The 24,579-nt window shown below is 33.2% G+C and overlaps 3 protein-coding genes and 1 long non-coding RNA gene across 5 annotated transcripts; 1 reads left to right on the plus strand and 3 right to left on the minus strand.

The window, feature by feature from the left end:
- Window positions 1-2,519: 2,519 nt before the first annotated feature.
- Window positions 2,520-3,432, minus strand: LOC131175556 (uncharacterized). The gene is made up of 3 exons (XR_009145739.1): window positions 3,302-3,432; window positions 2,805-3,082; window positions 2,520-2,713 (listed from the first exon to the last, which is right to left on the minus strand). It is a non-coding gene; the product is annotated as an uncharacterized LOC131175556 (long non-coding RNA).
- A 1,055-nt stretch (window positions 3,433-4,487) lies between these two features.
- Window positions 4,488-8,682, plus strand: LOC110666671 (RNA-binding protein Y14). Of its 2 annotated transcripts, XR_002497189.2 has the most exons (5): window positions 4,488-4,874; window positions 5,748-5,884; window positions 7,551-7,690; window positions 8,251-8,398; window positions 8,495-8,682. XR_002497189.2 is itself a non-coding variant. In XM_021827245.2 (4 exons), exons 1-4 carry the CDS (start codon window positions 4,604-4,606, stop codon window positions 8,294-8,296), a joined length of 594 nt encoding a protein of 197 aa, XP_021682937.1. In that variant the 5' UTR covers window positions 4,488-4,603; the 3' UTR covers window positions 8,297-8,682. The 2 variants fall into 2 exon arrangements, 1 of the variants encoding a protein (XP_021682937.1); XM_021827245.2 differs by having other exon boundaries at window positions 8,251-8,682.
- Window positions 8,683-10,023: 1,341 nt separating this feature from the next.
- LOC110666672 (uncharacterized) lies at window positions 10,024-15,868 on the minus strand. Its single transcript, XM_058139947.1, has 10 exons — window positions 14,986-15,868; window positions 14,300-14,430; window positions 14,114-14,176; window positions 13,883-13,972; window positions 13,371-13,536; window positions 12,945-13,131; window positions 11,730-12,562; window positions 11,008-11,622; window positions 10,868-10,933; window positions 10,024-10,498 (listed from the first exon to the last, which is right to left on the minus strand). The coding sequence occupies exons 1-10, from the start codon at window positions 15,592-15,594 to the stop codon at window positions 10,391-10,393; spliced, it is 2,868 nt and encodes a 955-aa protein (XP_057995930.1). The 5' UTR covers window positions 15,595-15,868; the 3' UTR covers window positions 10,024-10,390.
- Window positions 15,869-21,786: 5,918 nt separating this feature from the next.
- LOC110666673 (transcription initiation factor IIB) lies at window positions 21,787-23,727 on the minus strand. The gene is made up of 7 exons (XM_021827247.2): window positions 23,298-23,727; window positions 23,125-23,149; window positions 22,888-23,017; window positions 22,657-22,787; window positions 22,484-22,572; window positions 22,153-22,229; window positions 21,787-22,068 (listed from the first exon to the last, which is right to left on the minus strand). Exons 1-7 carry the CDS (start codon window positions 23,648-23,650, stop codon window positions 21,935-21,937), a joined length of 939 nt encoding a protein of 312 aa, XP_021682939.2. The 5' UTR covers window positions 23,651-23,727; the 3' UTR covers window positions 21,787-21,934.
- Window positions 23,728-24,579: the final 852 nt, after the last annotated feature.

Below are 24,579 nucleotides of genomic sequence, written 5' to 3' on the forward strand. Positions count from 1 at the left end.
TCAATTATAGGGATTAAAATATAAATTTTCAAGTTTATGACTATTGTCTGGTTTGGAGGGTCCAGGATGGGCCATATGATATTGATGAGATGTGATTATGGAAATTGAGATTTAGAAATGTTATTTGAATCTTTTTGCAGGTTGGGTAGATCCTAGGTATAGGAGAAATTCTGTTAAATTTTCGACATAAATTAGAATGTGCTTGACTCTTTAAATTTATTTTTATTTGAATTAGCACTACTAAGTTTATAATAAAATTATGTACGTGATCAGAGTCAACCATCTTTCTTCACCCAACCTTTACAGTAGTATCTGGTGTACTGTGAGTAAAATATTAATTTTAATTATAATTTCAATATTATTATTTGTTCAGGCATGCCCATGCATCACTTATAAATATGTATCTATGTAGTTAAACACTAGGCACGTTTTATATTGCATTCTTAATTGATGAAGTGTCATAGATATTGTTTATGGTAATTTGAAGCAGTGTGCTTGTGTTAGCATGCATGTTGTGTGAGGTATTGGATATGGATAGGACAGGTAGATGTGGCTTGAGAGACACTTGGTGAGACCCAGTCCTTTATAGATAAGACGGGGTAGGCACGACTCGAGATAATCTCGCTGGCCCTCGCATTCGGTTTATCAAGCGAAAGTCCGGCTTGAGAGACATTCGCTGGCAGAGATTGGATTAAGAGAGCTGTATAGGAGATCAACTCCTATATATGTACTGTTTGAATATTATTGGGTGTGTGAGTGTTCCAAATTACCTTTTTGTTATTATGATGTGATTTGTATAAATTTAAGTTTTTGTATTAATAAATAAAATTTTTTTTATGATTTTTTTAAAATAGTTTATAAATGATGTAATAGGATTGAGCTAGACTCTCCTAATTTTAATTTCTAATTGGGTTAAGTTGACCCGAAATAAAATTATAATAGTTTAATTTAAATTATTTTATATGCATGTTGGGCCTAAATTATGAGCTTTGTCATGGGTTTGGAAATAGTAAGATTTACTACGGGTCTCGGAGTTTTTATGCCGGTCAGGTTATAGTGCTGGTCTGGCCCATAGGTTTAGATTGTGATATCATATGTGTAGCACAAACACTTATCCCAAGTATGAACATTTACAAATAAACACATTTGTGGATGGCCCAACATTAAAGCAGGATAAACTTTAATTACTAACTTCACCCCAAAAGTTAACTTAAGAAAGAGGTTTGCCTAAGTCTTGTATGTAGCATAAACACCTTATTTTTAACCAATTTATGACAACAATATGAATTTGCATGCTAATATGTGATTAGCAGGACCAGCTGCACAGCCTATTTTTGGTCCCATGGCCAGGATGTAAAATGACACTTCTTTCAGGAGTTTTTAATGAAAATATCAAAGGAGGAAAAGAAAAAATAGGAATTTCAGAGCACATTGCCAAGAAAACAAATGATATCCAATTATATCATGTGAAAAATAAGCATAATTTTGCTGGATAATAGGGTGATTTTATTTCAACCTCTAGTATCCATAGCGTGTGATGTGTATGATTGACCAGAATGCACATAGCTGCAATTCTCTACTTTGTCACATGATGGATGACTGCCTGGGAAAGGGTTAAAGGCTAAATTATTGATGGTGTACCTCATAAACAGTCATGATAAGTAGATTTTATTCAGCAAATAGTATTTTGCCCTTGGCAATTAAATGCATAATAAAGATTGCCTACCTTATAGCACCATATGTAATTAGCAAGTTCAATTTAAAATTTTATTTCAAATGGAAGAAAAGACAAGGCGAAAAGCAAACATATCAAGCAAGGAAAGTCAGCCTATGTTTGAAAATTGAAAAAAAGTGCACCCATTAATGACTTTAGGCACAAAATCACCACATTGACTAAACTTTATCTCGGCTTCTTCAGATTGCATTCTGCAGTGATTGAATAATGGCCTCCCATACACCATGCTTGGTAGGAAAACTAGTGACTACTAGGCTAGCAATTCCATAAACATTAACTTAAAAGTTGCAGGCTTAATTCTTTTAGGTAATAGTTAGTCCAAATTCATTCTTACAAGAAAAGAAAAAGTCCAAATAAACATATATAGCTATAAAACAAAAAACATAGAAACTAGAATCAAAGCATGACGCCATTGATGTCCTGATATTAATGGTGATTAGAGCATCCACATTTGATAATCAATCCATAGCAGTAGCTTGCTTCTCATGCCAAGTAGAAAATAGAATATTATAAATAATAAAAACCTTTTTTAGGTCCCTTTCAACGAATCAACAAGAAATAAAGTAGACATTAGATTCCCCAATTGCAGCATTCAAAATATGTAAACTTCTAAATCAACAAAACTTCACGCCATTAATTAATCATTCTGATCTTTCTCATTGAAATTGCTAGTCAAGATACAACTCATATACCAAAAAGGAAAGGTAGAACTAATATCAAAGTAATAACAAACTTCATAGCTACTTGACTAATTGATATAGATTTCTATTCACAATGTTTGCAATTTACCCGGGTGGGTTAAAGGAATACCTGGCAATTGTTTGTCCTCTTATTCTTCTTTTCTTCTTCTTCCATTGTTCCGCTGCTTCAAGCTTGTGCTAAGAATGTCATGCATGCTTAAAAAGCGTCATGCTAAGCCAATGGAAGTATACAGCAACAAGTATAGGGAGAGTAAAGGGTGCCAGGAAGTAGTAATATCTGCCACACAGAGGAATGAAAATCAGGAAAACCAGAACAAAAGATCTTATTTGTAAACCCTGACTTGCATCATTAGGGAAATGAAAAGTACATCCAGAATTCACAATGCAAAATTTGGCATAAAAGTATTGTCTTCAGGGATCTCATATTCACTGGATTGGCTCCCATCAAACTTAATTCATAACTTGCATCTCTCTTTCACTTGCTCTGGCTTGGTAGTGGAGAACTTGTCATTTGATGACCCGTTAATACACACAGAAGACTACTGTTAGCCACAGCAATTAACTAAAAGTGAACCACTCAAAACCATTCTCCCAATTTTTGCTTCTCACTCCAAGTGTATGTTTGATATTGCTGTTTGATTTACAACTGAGAAAAAAAAATATGCAAAAAAAAAGTATGTTAATTATGTTAATCAGAGGTTATTCAAAAATAAGTTTATATTAAATTCAATACATTTTAAATAGAAATACTACAAAACAGCTAAAGCCTAAACAAGTACCAAACAGGGTACAAGGCTAGAACACATATATGTAAATTTATGAAATTGAAGCAATGTTGTGTTGTTTCTTGGCATGATGAGTTAACCTTAACCATTCACCCCTCAAATATCGCTTGTGTTCACCACAGTATTGAAGAGAACTCAGAATCTGCATTGCCTTCAAAGCTCCACCATCAAAGCCTCAATACCACAAGAAGATACCAATTTAATACAAGATTGAAGACAAACTTTCTCATAAAATACTATTTCTTTGAGCAATGTGTGGAAGAGGAGAACCCGGTATTACCGGTTATTTTAAATGGCTGAGGTGATACTATAGTTAAATGCAGCGAAGAGAAATCCCACAAAAGAAACCGACTGACCGAGCCAATTCCGGCTGATAACCATCCCCAATACGTCGTCGTTCCTTTGGGCAAATCATTTCTATATGAGTATTACTAAACTTACCATTTCATAAATAGTCCCTCAACTTTATACAGCCAATCTTCATTTATTTTTACTTTATATAAATTAAAATTATACTTTTAAAACGATCTAATATTTTTATGAATATTTATAATTAATTATTTAATTTATTATATAAAATATTATTTTTACATATATTATTTTTAATTTAATTTTAAATTAATATCTAAAAAATTTATGTTTAATTTATTTTAATTCTTTTAATTTTATTTTAATATAAAAAATTTAATAATATATAATTGTTTTAATTTATTTTAAAATATTTAAACTCTAACTAAATATGAATAATTTTATTTTTTAATATAAATTAATATTATATATAGTTTTATCTTTATTTTTTAAATTAATAAATAATATATTTAATTTTAATTATTATTTAATATATTTCATATTAAAATTATTTATATATTAAATTAAAATTTAAAAAATTTTGTTAGATTTATAATATATTTATTAAAGTTGAAAATGAAAAGTGAAATTTAATTATAAGTTACCTTAAAAATGTTAACGGATAATAATAGATTATAAAAATTTTAGTAATATTCAAATTAAAATTAGAAAAGTTTTTTATATAAATTAAAATTAATGGTTATTACTAATACGATGAATTAAGTTGAATAAATGAAATTAATCTGGATGTTAACGGCACAAAACCCCATTGTAAGAAAGGGAAGCTTCTTTGATTTGCAGGGAGTGAAATAAAGAAAACGGTGCGTTTTATTTGTCAGGCTGAACCAAACCCGAGACTCGACCCGTTAATGAAGAGAATGTCCAAACCAAACCCTTGCTATAAATACAAGTCTTGAAATCGCCCTAATTTTTCTGGCAGTGCACTTTACCAAAGCCCCCGTTCCTTCGCCCAGAGTCGTGAAGTCGAACTTGAACCCTGCTTACGCATATACATCGAGCGTAACATAGAGAGAATGGCTAACGCAGATGCGGAAGCGGTGGACTTCGAGCCGGAGGAGGACGATCTGATGGACGAGGATGGAGCAGTCGACGTTGACGCCTCACCTCGGGCACCGCTCCCCAAGCTGAAGTCTGCAATAACCGGAGGTTCTTCCTCTCTTTCCGCTGCCAGAAAGACTAAAGGCCGTGGCTTCAGAGAGGAGGCTGATGCCGACCGCCAGACCCGCCTTGCCTCTCGTGACTTCGATTCCCTCGGCTCCGATGGCGGTCCTGGCCCTCAGCGATGTTAGTATTCTTATCCCTTTCTAATACGTTTGCATATTGTTCATCTGTTTTTTTTTTTCGATGTATTTTGAGTTCTGTGGTAGGTAAATTTATGAAGAGCCTAGTTGAACAATGAGTTTCATAAAAACCAATTGATCTCGGTTAGATACCTAACTATTCTAATTCGTTATTGGGCTTTAGGTTATAATCTGAGTGATAATGATGATATAGGGTTTTGATGGGGTTTACTATGCATTCACTTCTGATTAAGTAAAAATTAGGAGACTAGCCTAGGAGATTTAGGTAACTGTAAGTGGAAATGACTAGAATGAAGTGGAAGTCAGATTTTCTGTTAGAGAAATGTAATGCAGCAGATGTGCTACAGACCAGCAATACTAAGTTTGCTTAGTCATATACATGATCCACCAGAAACCTAGTACCCCCTTGCATATACAAAGATGCGTTGCTTGAATTTTAGGATCTGTCCTCCCACCTTGCAAAGTCGAGAATGGAGGTATGTTGCCTGTCTTCAAGACAAGGAAACTCTTTAGTTAAAGCTTTAGAAACTACTGCGACCTCAAAGTTAGTTGAGCATAAACCTACCAAATTTGCTCCTCTAATTGGAAGTTTTTAAAAACATCCATGTATTCTGGATGATTCATAAATCTATTTACTGTGAAGTCTGAATCCTAATACCCTAATACTCATATTAGAAGTCCTCATTCTGTTGGAAAAAAATAAGGCTTTGTTGTTGGCCAAAGATTTCTTACTTGTTACTCTAACTGTTCTTTCCCTCCAAACTGGTGATAGCAATTCCATAATCTATTCAATTGAATTTGTCTATTCACATTTGTAGTAAGCAAAAAACTTTCTGTTTCCTGTAAAACTTTGTAGCTATTGAAGGATGGATTATTTTAGTCACTGGAGTGCATGAAGAGGCACAAGAGGATGATTTGCAAAATGCTTTTGGTGATTTTGGTGAGATAAAAAATTTGCATTTAAATCTTGATCGCCGAACTGGGTTCGTTAAGGTAAGTGATACATTTTTTTTCTTCCTTCTATTTTCTTTCTAATGTCTAAATAACATATTGTAGGTTGTTTATTTCAGATGGGCTCCTTTTTAGGTTGAAATGCAAAGTGCGAAGTGAACTATTAAAATGCTAATTTTGAATACTGGAACCTTTGTTGAATTGTTTGCCTTTACAGTCCTGGAGAGTTTTAATTCGAACAAAAAAAAAAAAAAAAATTCCAAACTGGGAATAGTTTTTTGATATAGAATGAAGATCTTAATAACTTGGCTTGTTCGAGCTGGTAAAACAGAATAGTTGTACCCTTTGACTATAAATCATGCATCAATCAAACTAATGTAAAAAAAGAGACCATTAGAGCTTGAAGTTATATAGTTATCATAGGTCGTGATTATATTCTTAATCATCTACAATAAGCTCCCAAATAGTAGTTAATTTGTATGTGTCTTGTAACCAAAAGGGAAAATTACTATGTAGTTCATGTATTTAGCGAAACTAACTACTTGATGCCTTTATTTTGAAAAATACACTATTTAATCTTTGTATTTTACTTCCTCTAAATTACTTAGTCCCTCCGTTAAATTTTTTGTAAGTTAATACCAGTCAAACTATTATTTAGTCTTTCTATTTTAATGAAACTAATTAGTTAGTCCTTGAATTTTGAAGAACACTACTATTTAGTTCCTTTATTTTAGTGAAACTAATTAGTTGGTCCCAATATGTTGAAAAACATATTCCTATATGAAAAATATAAATTTTGCTGTATAGAAAATAAATGTGAATTTACATTTTTTTAAATTGTGCAAGTATAATTTCATTCAATTCCCTAGGTTTTTTTTTTTGTTTTCTCTATTGGGAATCAATTGTCTTGAATTATTGCCTAGATTACTTGAAGATCTGGATCAAGTATTGTTCCCAATAAAGAAAATACAAAAATGATGCACATGGAATTAAATTAAAATATTTTAATGATTTAAAAAAATATAAATTCAAATTTAGTCTCTACACAACAAAATTTCTATATTTATCTAAAAATATGTTTTTCAAAATAAAGGAATTAATTAATTAGTTTCATTAAAATAGATAGACTAAATAGTATTTTTTTCAAAATATATGGACCAATTAATAAGTTTCAAAATTCTTTAACTAATGGAAAATTTGATAAAGGGATTAAACAGTTTAACGGACTAAATATAGGAGAACAAAATAGTGTATCTTTTCAAATAGAGGGACTAAGTATTTAGTTTTATTAAAATGCAGGGATTAAATAATAATTTTCCCTAACCAAAATAAAGCTTCTTTGCTGAAGTCTTGTGTTAGATTATATAATATTTGTTAGAAGTGGCTACCATGTTAAGGGATTGTGAAGAGATCAAAAAATTAAAACGCTCAACAGAAATATTACATCCTGATTAAAAAATATAAGGTTGTAACAAGTATTGAAGGCATGTTATTCCTGGTAAGCATATGATGCATTGTAATTAATTTGGGTAACTTGAATATTATTAGTTTGATATCCTCATATTTATGTGGTGTTGATTTTATTATTCCTTGTATCTATGTTGATCATGGCAGCCAACTATGTAATTGGCTACTTTTCCTTGTTGAAAGTTTGAAGTACTACTTTTTTTCAGTATGGAATTATTAACCTGACTAATTGTTTCACAAGGGTTATGCACTGATAGAATATGAGAAATTTGAGGAAGCACAGAATGCAATAGCTGCAATGAATGGAACTGAACTTCTGACACAGATCATCAATGTTGATTGGGCATTTATCAATGGACCCATCAGAAGAAAGAACATGAGGTTTGTTTGTATAAATTGTATTTGCTCTGTTATTAAGAGGGAAAATGTCTGTGAAATGGTAAAAAGATCTCTCCAGTAATGATTATACTAACTGTAGAAGTATGATAAACATGTTAAATTTAGGATTTTCCATCTTCATAAACTTTTTTAATAATTTAAATTATGTATAAGCCTGCATATAGTTCTGGAAAGTAGAATTTGCAGAAGGGCCATATAAGCAGTTTTCTCCAAATGATGGGGCTTTTTAGGCCTAAGCGAATCTACATGCTCAAAAATCTTTCAACTTTGTGAATGTGGAAGTTCTTGGATTGGGTGATTATGGCTTAGATTCAGTGCTGGACAATTAAGCAAATCTCTTAGCCTGTGCATGACATGTGGCCCAGAAAGGGGTGGACTGCATAATGGATACAATATGCTTCATTTTTTATGTGTTGATAGGAGTTGTCTTTTGACTATGTATGTACATGACTTTCTTGAGATCCTGAGCACCTCACAGGTTTATCTGTTATTTCTTCATGTTTGGCTGGGAATATAACCCGGTGCTGTTTAAATTTTTGCAGATCAGGACGAGCGCATCGGTCAAGGAGTCCTAGGAGAAGATACTAATGCACTGTGTTGTTTTTGGTTTAGAGGGTGTATGGATTTGCATTGAGGGGTTTGACGTTAATATTTGTCGTGAAGACTACAACGAAGTCATGTTTTGAATGGGTTTATGAATTGGTGATGTGTTTGCTGACAATCCCTCACTTCTCTCCTATCCAATCCTGTGGCAATTCAGCACTGATTTACATTTGTAATAATTTTGTTTATTTGTGATTTGAGGATTATTTTCTCCCATTTAGCGGTGAGACAACTCGACATGGAATGTCCTTGTTAGATCATAGCTTTTGCAGGTTCACTGTAAAATGAGTTATTTGGGCGTTGCAGAGGATGTAAAATGCTCTACTGAAAATTTTTTAAATACGCTACTCCGGCTTTTCCATTTGGACTAACATGCAACATTGTATGGGCCAGCAAACAAAATGAACGAGCCAGCATTGGAGTTTGTTTTGTTTGAATTAAAATTTTACTTGATTCACATTTGGATTTGAAAGAGCTTGCCTTAGAGCAGGTTGAAATTATTATTTTGTAGATGTTGGAAAAAAAAGTTTGAAAATATGTACTTTGAAAATTTTACGTTCAAATCTACATTAAAATTTGAAGATTTTTTAATGGTACTTTTTTTTAATCAAATATGGGTAGAAACAATGAAAATACTAGCGATGTGGAGCTTGTATTAAGCAGAGATTGCTCAAAAGTTAAGCAAATTTATAAAATTTTTCCCGATCATGGGTGTTTGTTCAAGGGTAAATTTTTTAGTTATGCTAAGGTATAATGAGACAAGTGAGGAGCATACTTGTGTTAGAGAAGAACTTAGGAATAGGTATAATAAGGCAAGTGTAGAGCACGCTCGCGTCAAATAAGAACTTGGGAATGATGTAGGCCTTTAAATTTTCAAGAGATGAAATAGTTTTAGAAAGCCATGGACAATTGAAAATTGTTATTGATGTTTTGATGATTTTATAATATTATAGATCTCTTATACAGGAGAAGAAGGTGACAGAAAAAGTCAAATATAAGATGGTAGATAATGAGATTTTATGGTTTTTTATAACTTTCTTATGACTAAAACAAATAAAAATGAATAGATATCATTGTTACAAATATTATACAAATACTGATTAAAATTTAATACAAACAAATTAGTGATGGTCACAGGAAAGCATACGAGGTTAAGACAATCATATAAAATTTTTGCTAGGGCTCAAGTTGTAACCACTATAGTCTGAGTCATTAGACTCAATATCTCCGTATAAATATTTGTACTAAGGACTTTGTCGATATATATATATATATATATATATATATATATATTATTTTTTTAAGTTGAGTGCATACAAAGGGTGTATATGAGAATTACTCGGTCAATTAAACCTTAGGACATTTCTGCTTGATACTTTTGAAGGCAGTAGGGAATTCTTTTAACATTTTAAAGATTCATTCAATCCATCTAAAATTCTCAAATTCAAGATTTCAAGTTGGTGTCTACCAAGTTCTAAGTTCTCCAGATTCGTTGGAGTGGACTCTTGGACTAAAACACAAGCACGCAAGTATTGAGTTGCATGTTCACGGACGATAACCTAGAATTAAAAAAGATAATAACCTCCTTTAATGATTGTGTTATCGTTTCCCCCCGTAATCATAAAAACTTCTCGTAGGTTTAGAAATATTGAAATATAGATTCATTTTTGGTTGATGTCCAAGAATCTTTTCAAATGGATAAAGCATTGAACTTCATAGAATGAACGTTCGACGTATTCAGTTTCTTCTTCATTGATTTATGAAATGTTTCTACATGTCCTCAGCTGAAAGGTTGGGGCTTTTTCACAGAGATTCTCTTCTCCGTAGCATTATTTCACTGTACAATCTGTATGCCTACTAGCTTCTCTTTTCTTGAATGTTTCATTCCTCAATTCCCACCTCCTCCCACAGGAAAGCAGCAAAAAAAAAAAAAAAAAAACACAGGAAAGCAGCCAAAAAAAAAAAAAAAGAAACGGAGTTATGAATCTTGCCGTCTCTCCTTTGTTAGCTGTACAATATTTGCATGTGTTTGTTGCTCTGATAAGTTCATTTGTAATGTCGTATCGTTTTCCCCTCCTTTCATGATGCCACTGTGGTCCAATAATTGGTCATGCAGCAGCTGCTTGGAGTGCCAATAATGCGTGACCATGCCCAACGTGTTTCCTCAACTCGTCGCATTTCTGCCAACTGCCATTAGACTGTAAGGTTAGTGAACTCTCCCTTTGATATTATTCTTTAGGATTCTGACTTCAAATCTTTATTCCAGCTTCATGTTTTTTTTATTTATAAATGAATCGTACTTTTGTGGGTGAAAAAAGAAGAAGAAAATAGCTAGAAAGAGCATGGGATTGACTATTACTCAAATTTTGTTATTTCCTGAATAAAATTGCTATGTGATTTTTATCAACTCTTATATAATATTTTATCCTAGAAAATTATCGCAGATTTATGTAGTCTCTTTTGCTTCAGTTCATCTTTCATTCTCTTAGGTGGTTTGCTATTTTATGAGTTTATTATTTGGGAAGGAATCCACAAGAAGTAAGAATTGTTGCTTACTCTGCCATCTCTTAGCTCAAAGATTACTGAATCCTCCGAAAATGGAATTGGTCTTGTTGATGCCACCTGTGAACATTTGAAGTAGCCATCATTAGTTTCATGTCACTAATGTTCACTAGTTATCACATGATAATGCTAACCTTTAGGTCGCAATTTCCGTTGAGATCACTAAAGTTTTCTGCATCCTTCTCCAAGCCAGCTGAAATATCTTTATCAATACAAAATTCTTCATTCTTATCTTCTGCCCCTACTTGTGTTCGATCTTCATTCTTTATCTGTCTTATACATGGGAAGCCACAGTTTTTCCAACTCCATGTCATTTGGTCCATGTACCTCATGTATACTTTACCGTCTGAACCAATCAGAAAAAGTAGATTGCCTTCAAAGCATGGGCTAGGAGACGTGATCAGGGTCACACCTTTATTAGGCGTGCCATGCTCAACCCATTTCCAGCCTTCACCCGTATTCCAATGATATTCAACTAGTCCACCATCTTCAGAAAGCATAAATAGCGACCCTGTAAGTGATAGAGATGATGAACTCATAGCTGTTCCTGGAAATCTTGATAGAATCAAATGGGGAGACTGGTAATGCTTATGCCACAATTCTGTCACTTTGTTGTATTGATACAGCCGACCATTCCTTCCAACGACAAATACTATGTTTCCCCTGAAAAGCTCCTGGTCTACTATGCTTGCTACTTTGGTATTTGGAGGATTTCGGCAGTCTTTCCATATAAACTTCCTCAGGGCAACCTGTTAGTGATTTGAATCATTAATCAGCATAGACATTGGAAGAATCTGATCTGCAAAAACAAGGGATTGGACAGATATATTTGGTTTAGTTGGTTTTTGCAACTTACTGTAAACTGTAGTAATCTTCCATTTTTGCTCACAAAGAAGAGTGCATCTTCTGCTGTAACTTTCATAGCTTTACCTGGAATTCCATCCCATGGAGGTCCTCCAGTCACTTGCTTTCCTTTCCTCATAGCAGTGCAGTTTAACCATCCAAGATCATTGCCACTCCTTTCTCTGATAAGCAAACTACCATATATGTCAACAAAAAACAAACTTCCGTTGTAGTTTCCCAGTGCACCTTTCATTGGTGTTGAGTGATCATGCCTCAGCCAAAGCCATATATTTTCAGTATTAAGATATTCAAAAGTCAAACCACCATCTGTTATGAGGAAAAATGATCTGCTTCCATGCATCACTCGTAAACGAAAGTTGGTGTTTATCCAATTGTCTGGAAAATTATATCCTTCTGAAGAGTTGATTAGTTCACTAGCACCTGCAAGTAAGTAATCTAGCTGTGCTTGGCTTCCCTTTCGCCTTCTTGTAGCTGCTCTTGTAATTCCGGAATCATTAGGTTCATCTTTTATGCCTGTGATGCAATTTGTGGGTCCTCGTTCTTGTTTGCAATACTCCGCATTCCATCCTTCAGTCTCTGGTGCATCTAATATTGACCACACATATTTATGTGATACTTTTCTTCGGACATTAATTTGATAATTTGGAGCTGTAGTTTCCCCACCTAGTCCTGGCAGATGCAACTCAGCTAGTCTACCATCATCCAGTGTGAATATTATTCTGCCAATTTGAAGTTGTAGCCCAGTAATTCCTTTAGCAGCTTTTGCATGTGGGGGATGCATGTGACTCAACCATGCTTCAGGAATTTGGTTCTCTAAAGCAGTACCTGTCCTTGTATGAGAAAAACTATATATTCAGGATGCCAAATTTTGCTTCGTATTGCAGAAACTCATAACTGACATGTAAAGTTTGCTGTATTCAAAATCACGCTGTTTTATTTCATAGTTATTAACAAGATGCCACCATAAGTTTGGCATGGATTCTAGAAATCAATTTTCAAATCATTCATTCGTTTGTCATAGTGAAATGATTATTAGACTCGATGTTTTGGTATGTAAAAAAATATTTAGCATGTTTGGTAACACAGTTCTCCTTTCTTGAAGCTTATTGAAAAAGCATGTTCAGTACATAATAGAAACTGCCTATCATAATATTCAACTACCAAAACAATTTATTATTAGTTTCCTAAGACCAGCCACTTGACTCACCCGAGTATTTTTGTGTTCGATATTCAAAAATGGATCCAGTGGATGTAGTGAAAAATAACGAAAAATTTTCATTTGATTCATCCTGCAGAACTGGTGTGATGGAAGTCAGTTGACAATCTTTCGGACTTCCATGGATAATCCATTTCCACTTCCTCTGATGTAATCGTCTCTCTACCAATTTCCCACCCTGAATATCAGTGAAATGTTGTGAACAAATGGCATATATGGAATTGCAACAAGTTACACTAGACAATTCCTAGGCTTTTATGATGGAGACACAATGTGTAAAATGTTGTTCCCAAATTGTTTATTGTATTGCTCTCCACATGAAGAGATCACTACTTTTTATATGCTTCAACAACATAAAGTTTCCAAGTCAAAATTTGACATGATTTGTGATAGAAGTCCAAAGTTTTGATATGGTACCTTAGTCAAAAGAAACAGGGAACTGGAGTAATCTCCACTCAAGCCATTAATGGTGTATCCCGTTGATGGTATCCGTAAAACATCTTCTGCCATTCCTGCTGTCCATATATGCTTCTTCCATGATGGCTTTGAGCTCTTGTCATATTCATAGAGATCACCTGTTGAGCTGCAATATTTTAATACATGAGGCTCTCTTGTTCACTCTCATAAATGGAAGCAATGCATATTTCTCAGGTAAATTGAACTATGGTATTCTCCAATACTTTAATTGATAGTTTAACCCAGCATGCTACTTTCTTTTCTTCTGGTAAGATCATTTATTTTCCTATCTTAGGTGATACTTTTCAGTTAGTCAGCCCCCGAGAGATTGAATTATCGATTTGTTTAATTGAATTAAATTTTTTTAGATCAACCAGTTGAATTGATTTTGATAGTACATGTTAATCATATTTGTTTAACATACATTCATGCAGCCCAGTTTGATTCAGAATGGGAGGACAGAGTGAGATCACCTTATGGTATATGCTACTTCTGGTCTAATAGTACCAGCATCAGCAATTGCTGCAACATTTCCGCCTGGTGGTCGCCCATGATCTAACCATCTGTTCTATGTTTATAGTACAAACGTCCAAGTGAAAATTAGAGTCTTCCCATCAGAATCTACACTGTAAATAGTTACTGAAATTCAAAAATAAGGCATGAGTTTATCTCTTTCTTTTACTTGTTTAAATATGAAGTTTTACCTTGGAGGATTAACCTCAGTCAGTTCTAATAATGATCCTTTCTTTGTGCAGAAATAAATTCTCCTGTTAGGCAATGCAGCGAAATAAGTGGAATGTCTTCAGTTTATGCTGCTATAGAATATGATACACTCTTCTGGTATGTAGAATTCACAAAATGAAATTCTAAAACTGAAATGATGCACTCACACCCCATCATGCGAAACAACACCAGAATTAATTAGGATCCCAGAGCTTTCTTCTGCTTCTTTATTTGTGCTTGAATCAAGAGTTGGTGTGAATGCAACCCAAATTGGCTGTGAGCTCTCACTGAGTTGCATCTGAGAACAAAAATAGAGAAGAAAATCAATCAATACAAACAACAATAATATTCATGCAGTTTCAGCATAAGGTGAATCCATTTTTATCCAACAAAACAAAGGTTTTGTAGAAGGGGTTCAAGCCCAAATGTCAGAACAGTCCTGATCGAATTAAAGTCTGACATTTCCAACCACATAAAGTAAAAAAAAGAAAAATTACAATCTAAAGTATATGTAATATAACATAAATTACAAATTAGATGATCAATGATAATAGTGGTAATAATTTTTCTGATCAAAACTACATAAACAGGTGGAACAGGGAAAAGATATACTCCAAAGTCCCAACTATTATTTAATCCCGGTCTTTTGTTTTACATTTATGCTATATCACAGCTCTGCCAATACCAAAATAACAGGAAAGAATTAGAAAATAAAGGGGCAAACCCCAGTCACCATAGATTTCAGAACTATGCTATCAACTCAAATTACATAAGCTGTTTTGGATTAATCTTTGAAAGGTTGTTTCTTTGAAGGTTAATTCAAATTGATGCAACAAGTAAATTAGAGTAGTACCTGATATAGAATTCCTGCTTCTGATAGAGCAAGAATTGTCTGATTGACAATAAAGACACAAATTGCATAACCTGCCGATACCGGCAGGTCATGGGGTGCTATCACCCACTGTACACCATTCCAGAATCTCTCATAGATAGACCCGCTTTCACCAGTAATCCATATAGAAGTGTCAGACATTCTTGTCAAAGAAATTCTCTTTCTCTGAGGCAGAACAATCTCAGAATTCTGCTCTGCTCCCCCTCTATCACTATCCTTATGTTTAAAGCTTCCAGTATGCGTGGAAACATCATTATCCCTTTCAAAGTGATCTTCTTTATTTTCTGTTATTTGATCAATTGAACCCACTTTGGTACAGTTATCATTAACACAAGAGACTAGGTCATAAGGCAGTTCCACTTCAACCCAGGTATTAGATTGCTCTTGGAACTCCCAGAAGCGATCGGTTTTCTGCTCGAATTGTAGATTGCTATGTTGTATATAGTTATTTAAACAAGAAGCAGAACAAATAATCAAAAAGTAACTCCTTGACACGAGGACCCAGAAGAAAAACACAAGATGGGAAAAAGACATAGTCGCATGAGGGAACCTAATGAGAGCGCCAGACATGGCAGAAACCCTTCAAAACTAAGATATGTAGACAGTGTCATGTATAAGTTTGGTTGGTCTTTTTTGTACCTTTACTGGTGTCCCATATAGGACCATATCAGAAAAGAACTTTTATCATTTTTGAGAAGAAAAGAGCTCTTTCATGATCTCCTCATGGCCATATGAGAGAGAGAGGGAGAGAGAGAGAGAGAGAGTTGTGGGGATCAATCCATGGAAAAGGGGTAGTTAGTGCAAATGAAAGTTTCCTCTAGTTTAGTTTCCTCTAGTTTAACTCTCTGCGGTCATAAGTGCTAATAAATAATATTAAGGCAGTGAAAGCTTGGTACCGTAGCTCCACCTCCACTTGCTTTGTAATTTGTGAAAGCTAGTAATTGACTTTTGTGCCAGATTTTCATTTTCTTTTTCTTTTCTGCTATTATGTGCTATATTCAATAACGTTAATCATTATGGCAAATAAATAAATATAATCCATGGAAAAATTGTTGCTTGCTTTTCTAAAGTTGTTCCTTTTATTGAACTTCCTGCACTACAATCCATTAGAGGGAATAAGTTTCACTGCATTATATGTTGCGTTCAGGTGAATCCATTCTGCATGTTGGAAGAAAAGATCAAATGATGATGTGATTATGGCCATCCCATTAACGGTGGAAGTCATTGGTTGCATGATTTTATAAATATGTACATAAATTTTTAAAGTTTTATGGGTAAAACTTTTTTGGGTGTGTTTAATATAATTGTATTTAATTTATTTTGATTTAATTGATTGAAGCTGACGTAAGATGGCACTGATCTTCTGTGGAGTTACAAGACTGGAAATAGACATAGCCCACCAAGTGGGGGTGTTACAACCTCTCTTTATTAAAAAGTTAAATGAAATTCATGTTTATCATCCATGGTGATCTACGTATGTACATCATTCTCTGTTGGCACGTGTTTCTCTTACTTTGATCAAATATTGATAGCATACCATAACCTCAAGTGGGTGCTTAGGAACTGTTTTGTTTATCTGTTAGTTATTATTAATGGTAAATAGTTGATAATTAATAATAATTAATTTATATTAAATATTTGATAAAATTATATTTAGTAATTATTATTAATATGTAAAATGATCAATAAAAATATATATTATATAATTTATTTTATTATTTAAATAAATATAAAATTATAAATTTATTATATTATATTATTTATTTTATTATTAAATTAAATATATAATTATTAAATTAATATATTATATTATTTATTATATTATTAAAATAAATATATAATTATTAATCTATCATATAATATTATTTATTTTATTATTAAAATTAAAAAATAATTATTTAAAAAAAATTAAATAACTTTAAAAATATAAATAAAATAATAAAGTAATTATTATTGTTAATAAAAAATTTTATAATTAATTTTAAGTATTTAGATATAAATAAATATTTTATATTTTATGTTATTAATAAAAAAATATTTTAACAAAATTGAAATACCGTTAATTAAAATGTTAAAATTATAAATAAAAAAAGATAAAAATATTAATAATATTAATTTTTAAGTTAAAAAAAATAATAATATGATCAAAATAAAATATAAAACTAAATTAGTTATCAGCAGATGAGAAATAACTATAAAAATATAATATATAATTGATACAAACTGCAACTGAACATATCAGTTACCCATCAGCTATTAGTTTTATTTTTTTAAATTTATCAAACAATTTAATTTAGCTGTTTGAGTATCTATCAGTTATCAATTACACCCAACAAGTGAACCAAATACCCTCTCAATCATCAATTTGATCAACGGCCCTTGGTTTTGGAATGCTCAGATCACATCATAGGTAGGCTATGTCAATGGCTGTCATTTGCACAATGCCAACGGCAGAGCCCGCACAAGAACGTCTTTACTCAGAGATTGATGTAGTGGATGCCTCAGGTTTTTTTTTTATCGGTGGATCTTTAGTGGAAAGAATCTTATTATTTGTGGCTTTGAAGAATTATATATATATATATATATATATATATATATATATATATATATATATATATATTATTTTATTCACTCATTTTCTTTGATCTTTCAAATATTTAAATAATATAAAAAATATTTTTCATAAAAATATTCTAATCTTCTTTCTTTGCTCTAATCACTTTGTGTTAAGAACTTTCCTTATCACATTTTTTTTTCTCTCTTTGCTAACTTTGGCCTTTCCCTATCTTTTCTATCAAATTACCAGACGTCAGTGTTGAACTTGACTGAGAAAATGCAATATTATTGGCAAACGACACGTCTTCAATGCTCTATTGCTAATCTAATTGGATAAGCAAATTTTCATTTTTACTTGTATTTTTAAATAATTTTTATTTAAATTTAACTTATTATAAATTTAAAATATAAATATATAAAATTTATATATTTAATAATCACATCTTTTCATATTTATTATATCTTATATTCATATGACTACAACACATGACTTAACTTGTGCCAAGTCGTTTGATCACATCTTCATATGTGTGAATGAAAATTAAATATAACACATACAAAGTCTTAGAGTTTTTTTCTCTTTTTTTAAATTTCTCTCTAATTTAATTAAAATTTAAATTTGAAATCTCACTGAAAATGTTAATAATCAGAACTATCACTTTTTAACTTTAAAAGGGAAATTTTTTGTTAAGACCTAAATTATGAGGCATTAAGATTTGGATCAGCATAAAACCTTCAAAGCCCGTAGTAAGCTTAACTACTCATTAGCCCAACCTTGAAGCTCATATATAAGCCCAATTTCAAGAAATTAACTAGACAAAGTCCGATCATATCCATGACCATCAAACGGAGAGTTTTTGATTTACCTGACTTAGAATCACAGTATATAACTATTTAGGGAACTTAGCTTACCCACAATACCCTCAATCAACGCAATGTGATTACTGGGAACCCAGCTCTCTCATCCACATAAACAAATGAATCTACAAGTCCACACATACATAATCAATAAATTAACAAATTTAAATAGTTAATCTTTTACAGACCTAGCTAAATAAAATATCACCAGCACATACAGAGTTATAGATTTCAATTAATAACAACAAATATAAATAAGGCACCAATGGACCTGCGAAGTAGGAGACAGGTCAATCACAAGAAAAACTCTCTTATAACCTGAAAAAATGGGGTGAACAGGAGTGAGCGTTTGATTCAAAGAGAAAGATATTGATTTTTAAAAATAATTTCTATGACTATCTAATTCTAATGCATCCCTATGGATGAAATACAATATCGATCAATAATTTTTACCAAATTCAAATAATATTCGCTCAAAGAATAATTTGAAGCACTCATACATATATATACTATATCAAATAAAATACATATGGGAGCTGATCCCATATACAGCTCTCTTATTTTAAAACCTGCCAGTGAGATCAACTCGAGATGGACTTTCGGTTAATAATTCAATTATGGGAGTCAATGAGATCAACTCAGAGCCGTACTCACCTCGACTTCCTCAAAAAGGACCGGGTCTCAAGTAAGACAAGCTCAAGTCGATTTACCCGTCCTACCTTTATCTATCACACCACACCACACGCACGCCGACACACACATACAGCTCTAAATTACCTTAAGGCCACATCCACATATATTTTTGCAATTAAGAAAATACAACATAAAATGTGCCTAATATTTAGCTATATATATATATTTATATGTAATACATGAGCATGCCTTGAATATATAATAATATTGAAATTGTAATTAAAATTAATATCTACTCATAAATTAACAGTTAATCACTGAGGCGGCTAAACGGAGGAGGAAGGCTGGTTCGGCTCACCTAAATATTATATCAAAAATTTTATCATTATCTATTCAAACAAAACTTCAAAGAGTCAAAGGAAAAATCCTAAATTTTACCGAAAATCCGGCAGAGCTTCTCTTATACCTAAGACCTATCAAACCTGCAAAATGATTCAAATAATACTTCCAATATACAAATCCCACATCCACATCTCATCATTATCATATAGCCTCTCTTGGGCCTTCAAAACAGTCAATATTCACAATTTTGAAAACTTACATTTTAGTCCCTATAACTATCATTTTATTATAAATTATTTAAATGAGCTCTAAAATTTCTAAAATTATGCCCTGCGGTCCTTAACAATATTATGAAGCTAATATAAAAGGATTTATAATTTTCTAGCTATCCACAAATATTTTATAGATTTTTATTTTAAATTCGGCACTAGGTAATTGAAGGAACTTAGGGTTCGGGTTTACCTATACCAATTCTGACTCTTGAAACACGTTCGGGGCATATAAAAATGATGGGGTAAACTATAATTTCGAATCAAATTGAAAGTTATTCAGGCAGCCTATTTGTCCGGCCTGAAAATATAGACTCGAGCAACGATTGAATTTCTGTGAAATGAAAGTACCCACGCGAAGCCCAAAACACAAGAGGTTAGAATAAAATTGTTAGAAAATTAAATAAGCTCATTTGGAGCTTAGATAAGGGACCCACCAAAATTTTAATGTCAGAAAATTTTGAAATTTATATGGTTGCGAAGCACCTGTCGAATAGAGCACGTCAGTACCCTCTGAATCTTTGTGGGGCTCCCAATTTGGGAGAATTTAGCCCAAAAGTCAAAATTAGCTAAAATTTTTCAGACAAAAATTGGACAAATCGCTCAATAAAATTGAGTATTCTTGGTATCTATGGAAAGTTCTTGAGGAGTAGAAGGGGTTTGGGACAAGACCGGGTCCAATTAGTGACCGGATCGGCTGAATTTTGATCGAAAAGTTGAAGAGAGGCGCCGCACGAAGGAGGAAGTTTGGGCACGTTTTCTGGTGCCCTGGGTGGGCAGCGGGTTAGGGGAAGGCGTGGGGGTGTGCGCCGATGACTGGGGAAAGGAGGGAAGGTGATCGGCCGACGGGGGAGGAGGGAGGAGAGAGAATCGAAGGGGAGAAAAAGAGGTGCCACGTGGGGAAAGGGAGGGGGAAAGAAAAAGGAAAGAGATCAGTTCGATTCGATCAATTTGATTCGATCCGGTTCGATTCGACAGGTCCGATTCAAGATACTCAAATTTTAAATTTTACTATGCCTTGTGACCAAAATCGAGGTCCAAAAATTTTGAAAAAAATTTCAGAAAACTTGAAAAAATTTTTAGAGTCCAAATATATTTTTATTTTTGCTACATAGTCTTTAAATTAATTTTTATAAATCAATAAAATTTATTAGTTTAAGAAAATCAAATCTGATTTTTAAAATCTAAAAAATTTCAAATAAATTCTCATAATTTTAATATAATAAAATATTAATATTTATATATAAAATAATTATTTTTAAAATTTAAGAGCGCTACATTTTTTCTAGTGTTCATATTTGCTAGAAACTCCTTTAAGTTTCATTCTTGCAAGTGTGCTCTTCAGTCAAAATATTTAATGCGTTAGCTACAACACTTAGCGGTCTTTCCCGCACCATCCAAGTAGGGACTACTACCTCTAAAAAAAAAAAAAACAACAACAACAACAACACTACGTTGATATCTTTGAGTAATTAGAGAAGCAAATGAAGCCTGTAAAGTGTTTGTTTCGCAGAATAATTTTAGAATTTTTTCTATTAGGTGAATAGCAGTTGAAAGGTTGGTTTGAGTAACTACTAACTACAATGCTCACAAAACTAAAATGAGACCAAGTGGTTACGTGAAACACATTTTTATTGGGTTAATCTATTACTAATAAAGCTAAGTAATCATTAATTAATAAGAAGAAAGATGAGTGATGTAATTTAAAAAATAGCTTCTGTGTTAGAACCAATGAGAAGAAGAAAATACAATTGAATACCCCCTTCATTAATTCTGTTCTTGGCACAACCTAATATCCAAAATTCTTGGATCCTACTCATTTTTGCCAAAAACTTCCCAGAATTCAAAAGCTATAATTATTGTCTCAGGCTTAATTGGTACACTTACAGATAAGTGCAAATGGAAATTTCACTTTTTTATATTGCAAAAAGAAGTCCTTGGGACAATTGCACCAGCTGTTTAAGCACTATCTGCAAATAAGGAGTCACTCTCAGTCCTGATTACCACATTTGACCTTGCCTTCTCATGAATAAAAATTAAGTGTTGCCCTTGATGAAAAAAAAATTGGAGAATGTTGTGTTGGACAAGTTTTATCAGTCACAGATTGGCAAATAATTGCACTATAATTAGAGTTCAGTGGTGCAAAGTTAGAGCTTGTCAAATGTCAAGTAGTGGAAATTAATGAACAGAAGCAGCATCTAACTTAAAAAGAAATGCTGCATGCAGCCTACCCTACCAATGTCCTTGGTTATTCAAGGACTGCATAGGTTCTTGAGGTCATCCTCCTTTGCATACCAGCTTGGTATAATCCTTGCAGCATAGGGATAGAGGTCCTTGTAGGAATTCCTAATGGTCCCTTCTGCTACTCCTGTAGACAGTGATATATCTGCACACACAGCAGGGTTCTGCCATAGCCATTACAAAGAAAAAGAAAGAGAACAAAACTAGAGGACAGAACTATGTTTCTAACCTTTGAGAAGTTTCTTGTCCTCGGAGAGCTGAGTTATAATGTAAATAATGGCTGCTGCTATTGATATGGGGCTTCGCCTGTAATAGTAAAAACGAACAAGAGGTTTCTTAAGCTTATTGGAATGGACTCTGTTTTTAGACCAAAAATGCCTTCATATAGCATAGAAGAAATTAAATTCAGGCTATGAATAAAAGCATTGGCATTCTGCAATATCCCGAGAAAGAGGAATGCTAGTGTCAGCTGCAGGTGACAAGACTGATGCATCTGGACTACTGATTCATATGCAGATGCACTAGCACTCCTCACCTGAGAAACTAACCTGGAGTTTTACCTTATATCGAGCTCTTCAGATTTCTGTACAGCTTCCTGAGCTGCTTTAACCGCTTGATTGTTCATCCCAAGATGAGAACAAAAACGTCTCTGAAATTTTGAAGGCAACGCTGATGTTAATTGCTGCTAAGATAATTTAACAGGAGAGATTCGAAAATCAAGAATTTAACTAACCAGAAAGTCTCCAGCATGTATTGTTCCCATTTCCATGGACTGACCCAGCTCCACCTCCAGTTGCTTCACAATATACTCCTTTGCACGGCCAATCTCCTTCTTTGTGGCTCCATTAGCTACTGAACAAATTTCTAGCAGGAATTGACAGGTCCAGAGAGTTACAGCAACAAAAATATGTAATTTTCCAAGGATTTTTGCATTTGCCAAGGAATTTAATAAATCTAGCTATACCTTTTACGGTCCGGGGTTTGTCTTCTTGTCTACAAGCAATGTAAAGGCAGGCAGCCAAAATTGCATCCTGATTTCGTCCTCTGAGAGGTTTTTGATCTTCTACTTTCTTATAAATTTCATTAGCTCTATCCTTGAATAACCAAAAGAAAAGAAATTTTCATTGAAAATCTTTAACAAACACCCAAATACAAATTAAATTAAGATAAATATAAGAAATTGGCATATGTATATATATACCTTTATGGTTGCAACAAGGCCCAACCTGCAATATTATAAACATGTGCAAGCCCCTTTAATTAGACAGGAAAAAGAAGAATTATCAACTTCTTAATTGCAAGTTGAAAGTCCTCTACTTTCTCAAGAACCAAACAGAAAATACAAAAAAAAAAGCTTCAAGGAAAGAAAAGAACCTGTCAGACATGGTAGCAATGGTCTTAAACGCTTGGATAAGAGAACGATCGGGGTTGGAGCCACGGTTCTGCCAGCGGCCCAAAGAAGTGGTCAAGAAATCCCCAGAAGCCCCAGTTGGTTTAGAAATGACGGTAGAAAGGCCACCGTCGGCAAGAAGAGGATTAGAGGGACCACCAACACGAACAGGGTCATTATCAGTAGACTCGTTGGCAAAGGTTCGCCACTCGGAGGTCTCATCAATGGAATGGGCCTCCAAGACGAGGCCACACTCAGAGCAGACGGTGTCACCGGCGGAGTGGTCGAAGACTACTTCGGTAGGACGCTTACAGTCCGGGCAGTAGGTGTCAGCCATAGGAGATGTTGAGTGGTGGTTCTGATCATTATCTATTTGGGTAAGTAATTTTTTTTTTCTTTTTAGGATATTTTGTTTTCAAGGTTTCGTTTAGTTCTGGGTTTGTTTGTCCTGTTTTTTGTATGTGGGCCCCAGTTTAGTAATTTTTGTCCTTTGTTCATAGGATGGAGCCAATGTGGGTCCGTTCCATTTCCTGTCCGTTAGAATTTGAACGGCGTCTTTCTTTTTTTGTTTTTTTCTTTTCGCCTTTTTCCTTTTTTAAATAAACTGAATTATTTTAAATTGTAAACTAATTTAAAATTTTTATTTAATTTTATTAAAATAATAAAAATAAATTTCAAAATATAGTTATGCGTTGGGTGTGTGGGTCGGTTTGATCAATATAGAGGTTGACTATTCGAGAGAGCCAACAGTGACGCATTCAAATTTGTTGGGGACGCTTTAATGCGTCTGAATACAATTGGCGACGGAAGTCATTCCATGATTTAGCAACGCAATTATTCGACGCCAATAGCTTTGCGCAGGCAAACTAGAGAAGGCGACGCATACAGTTTTGCATGTTACTGCACTGATTACAGATGGCGACGGACCATTGGTCATTCGGTCAACAAGTACTTGTTTAGCGACATTTTCAAAGGTGCGTCGCCAAAAGTAATGCACAGGAAAAATTAAAAAAGGCAACCCCTAAAAGTATTTTTTAAGTATTTGATTCCCAACTTAATATAAATAAATAAATATATATATATATATATATTTATTGTTTAGTATATTTCAATTTTGTATGAATATGTGAAATTTTAGTGTGCGTATTATATCATAAAAAAAAAGATTTTAACATAAAATTTTGCTCATATATTTAAAATAATAAAAGAATTTTTTTATAGTATTAATAATTAAAATTTCAATCCCGGTAGGAGTCAATTGCATTA

This window comes from Hevea brasiliensis, chromosome 17, assembly GCF_030052815.1.
Source record: "Hevea brasiliensis isolate MT/VB/25A 57/8 chromosome 17, ASM3005281v1, whole genome shotgun sequence".
Lineage (NCBI taxonomy): Eukaryota > Viridiplantae > Streptophyta > Magnoliopsida > Malpighiales > Euphorbiaceae > Hevea > Hevea brasiliensis.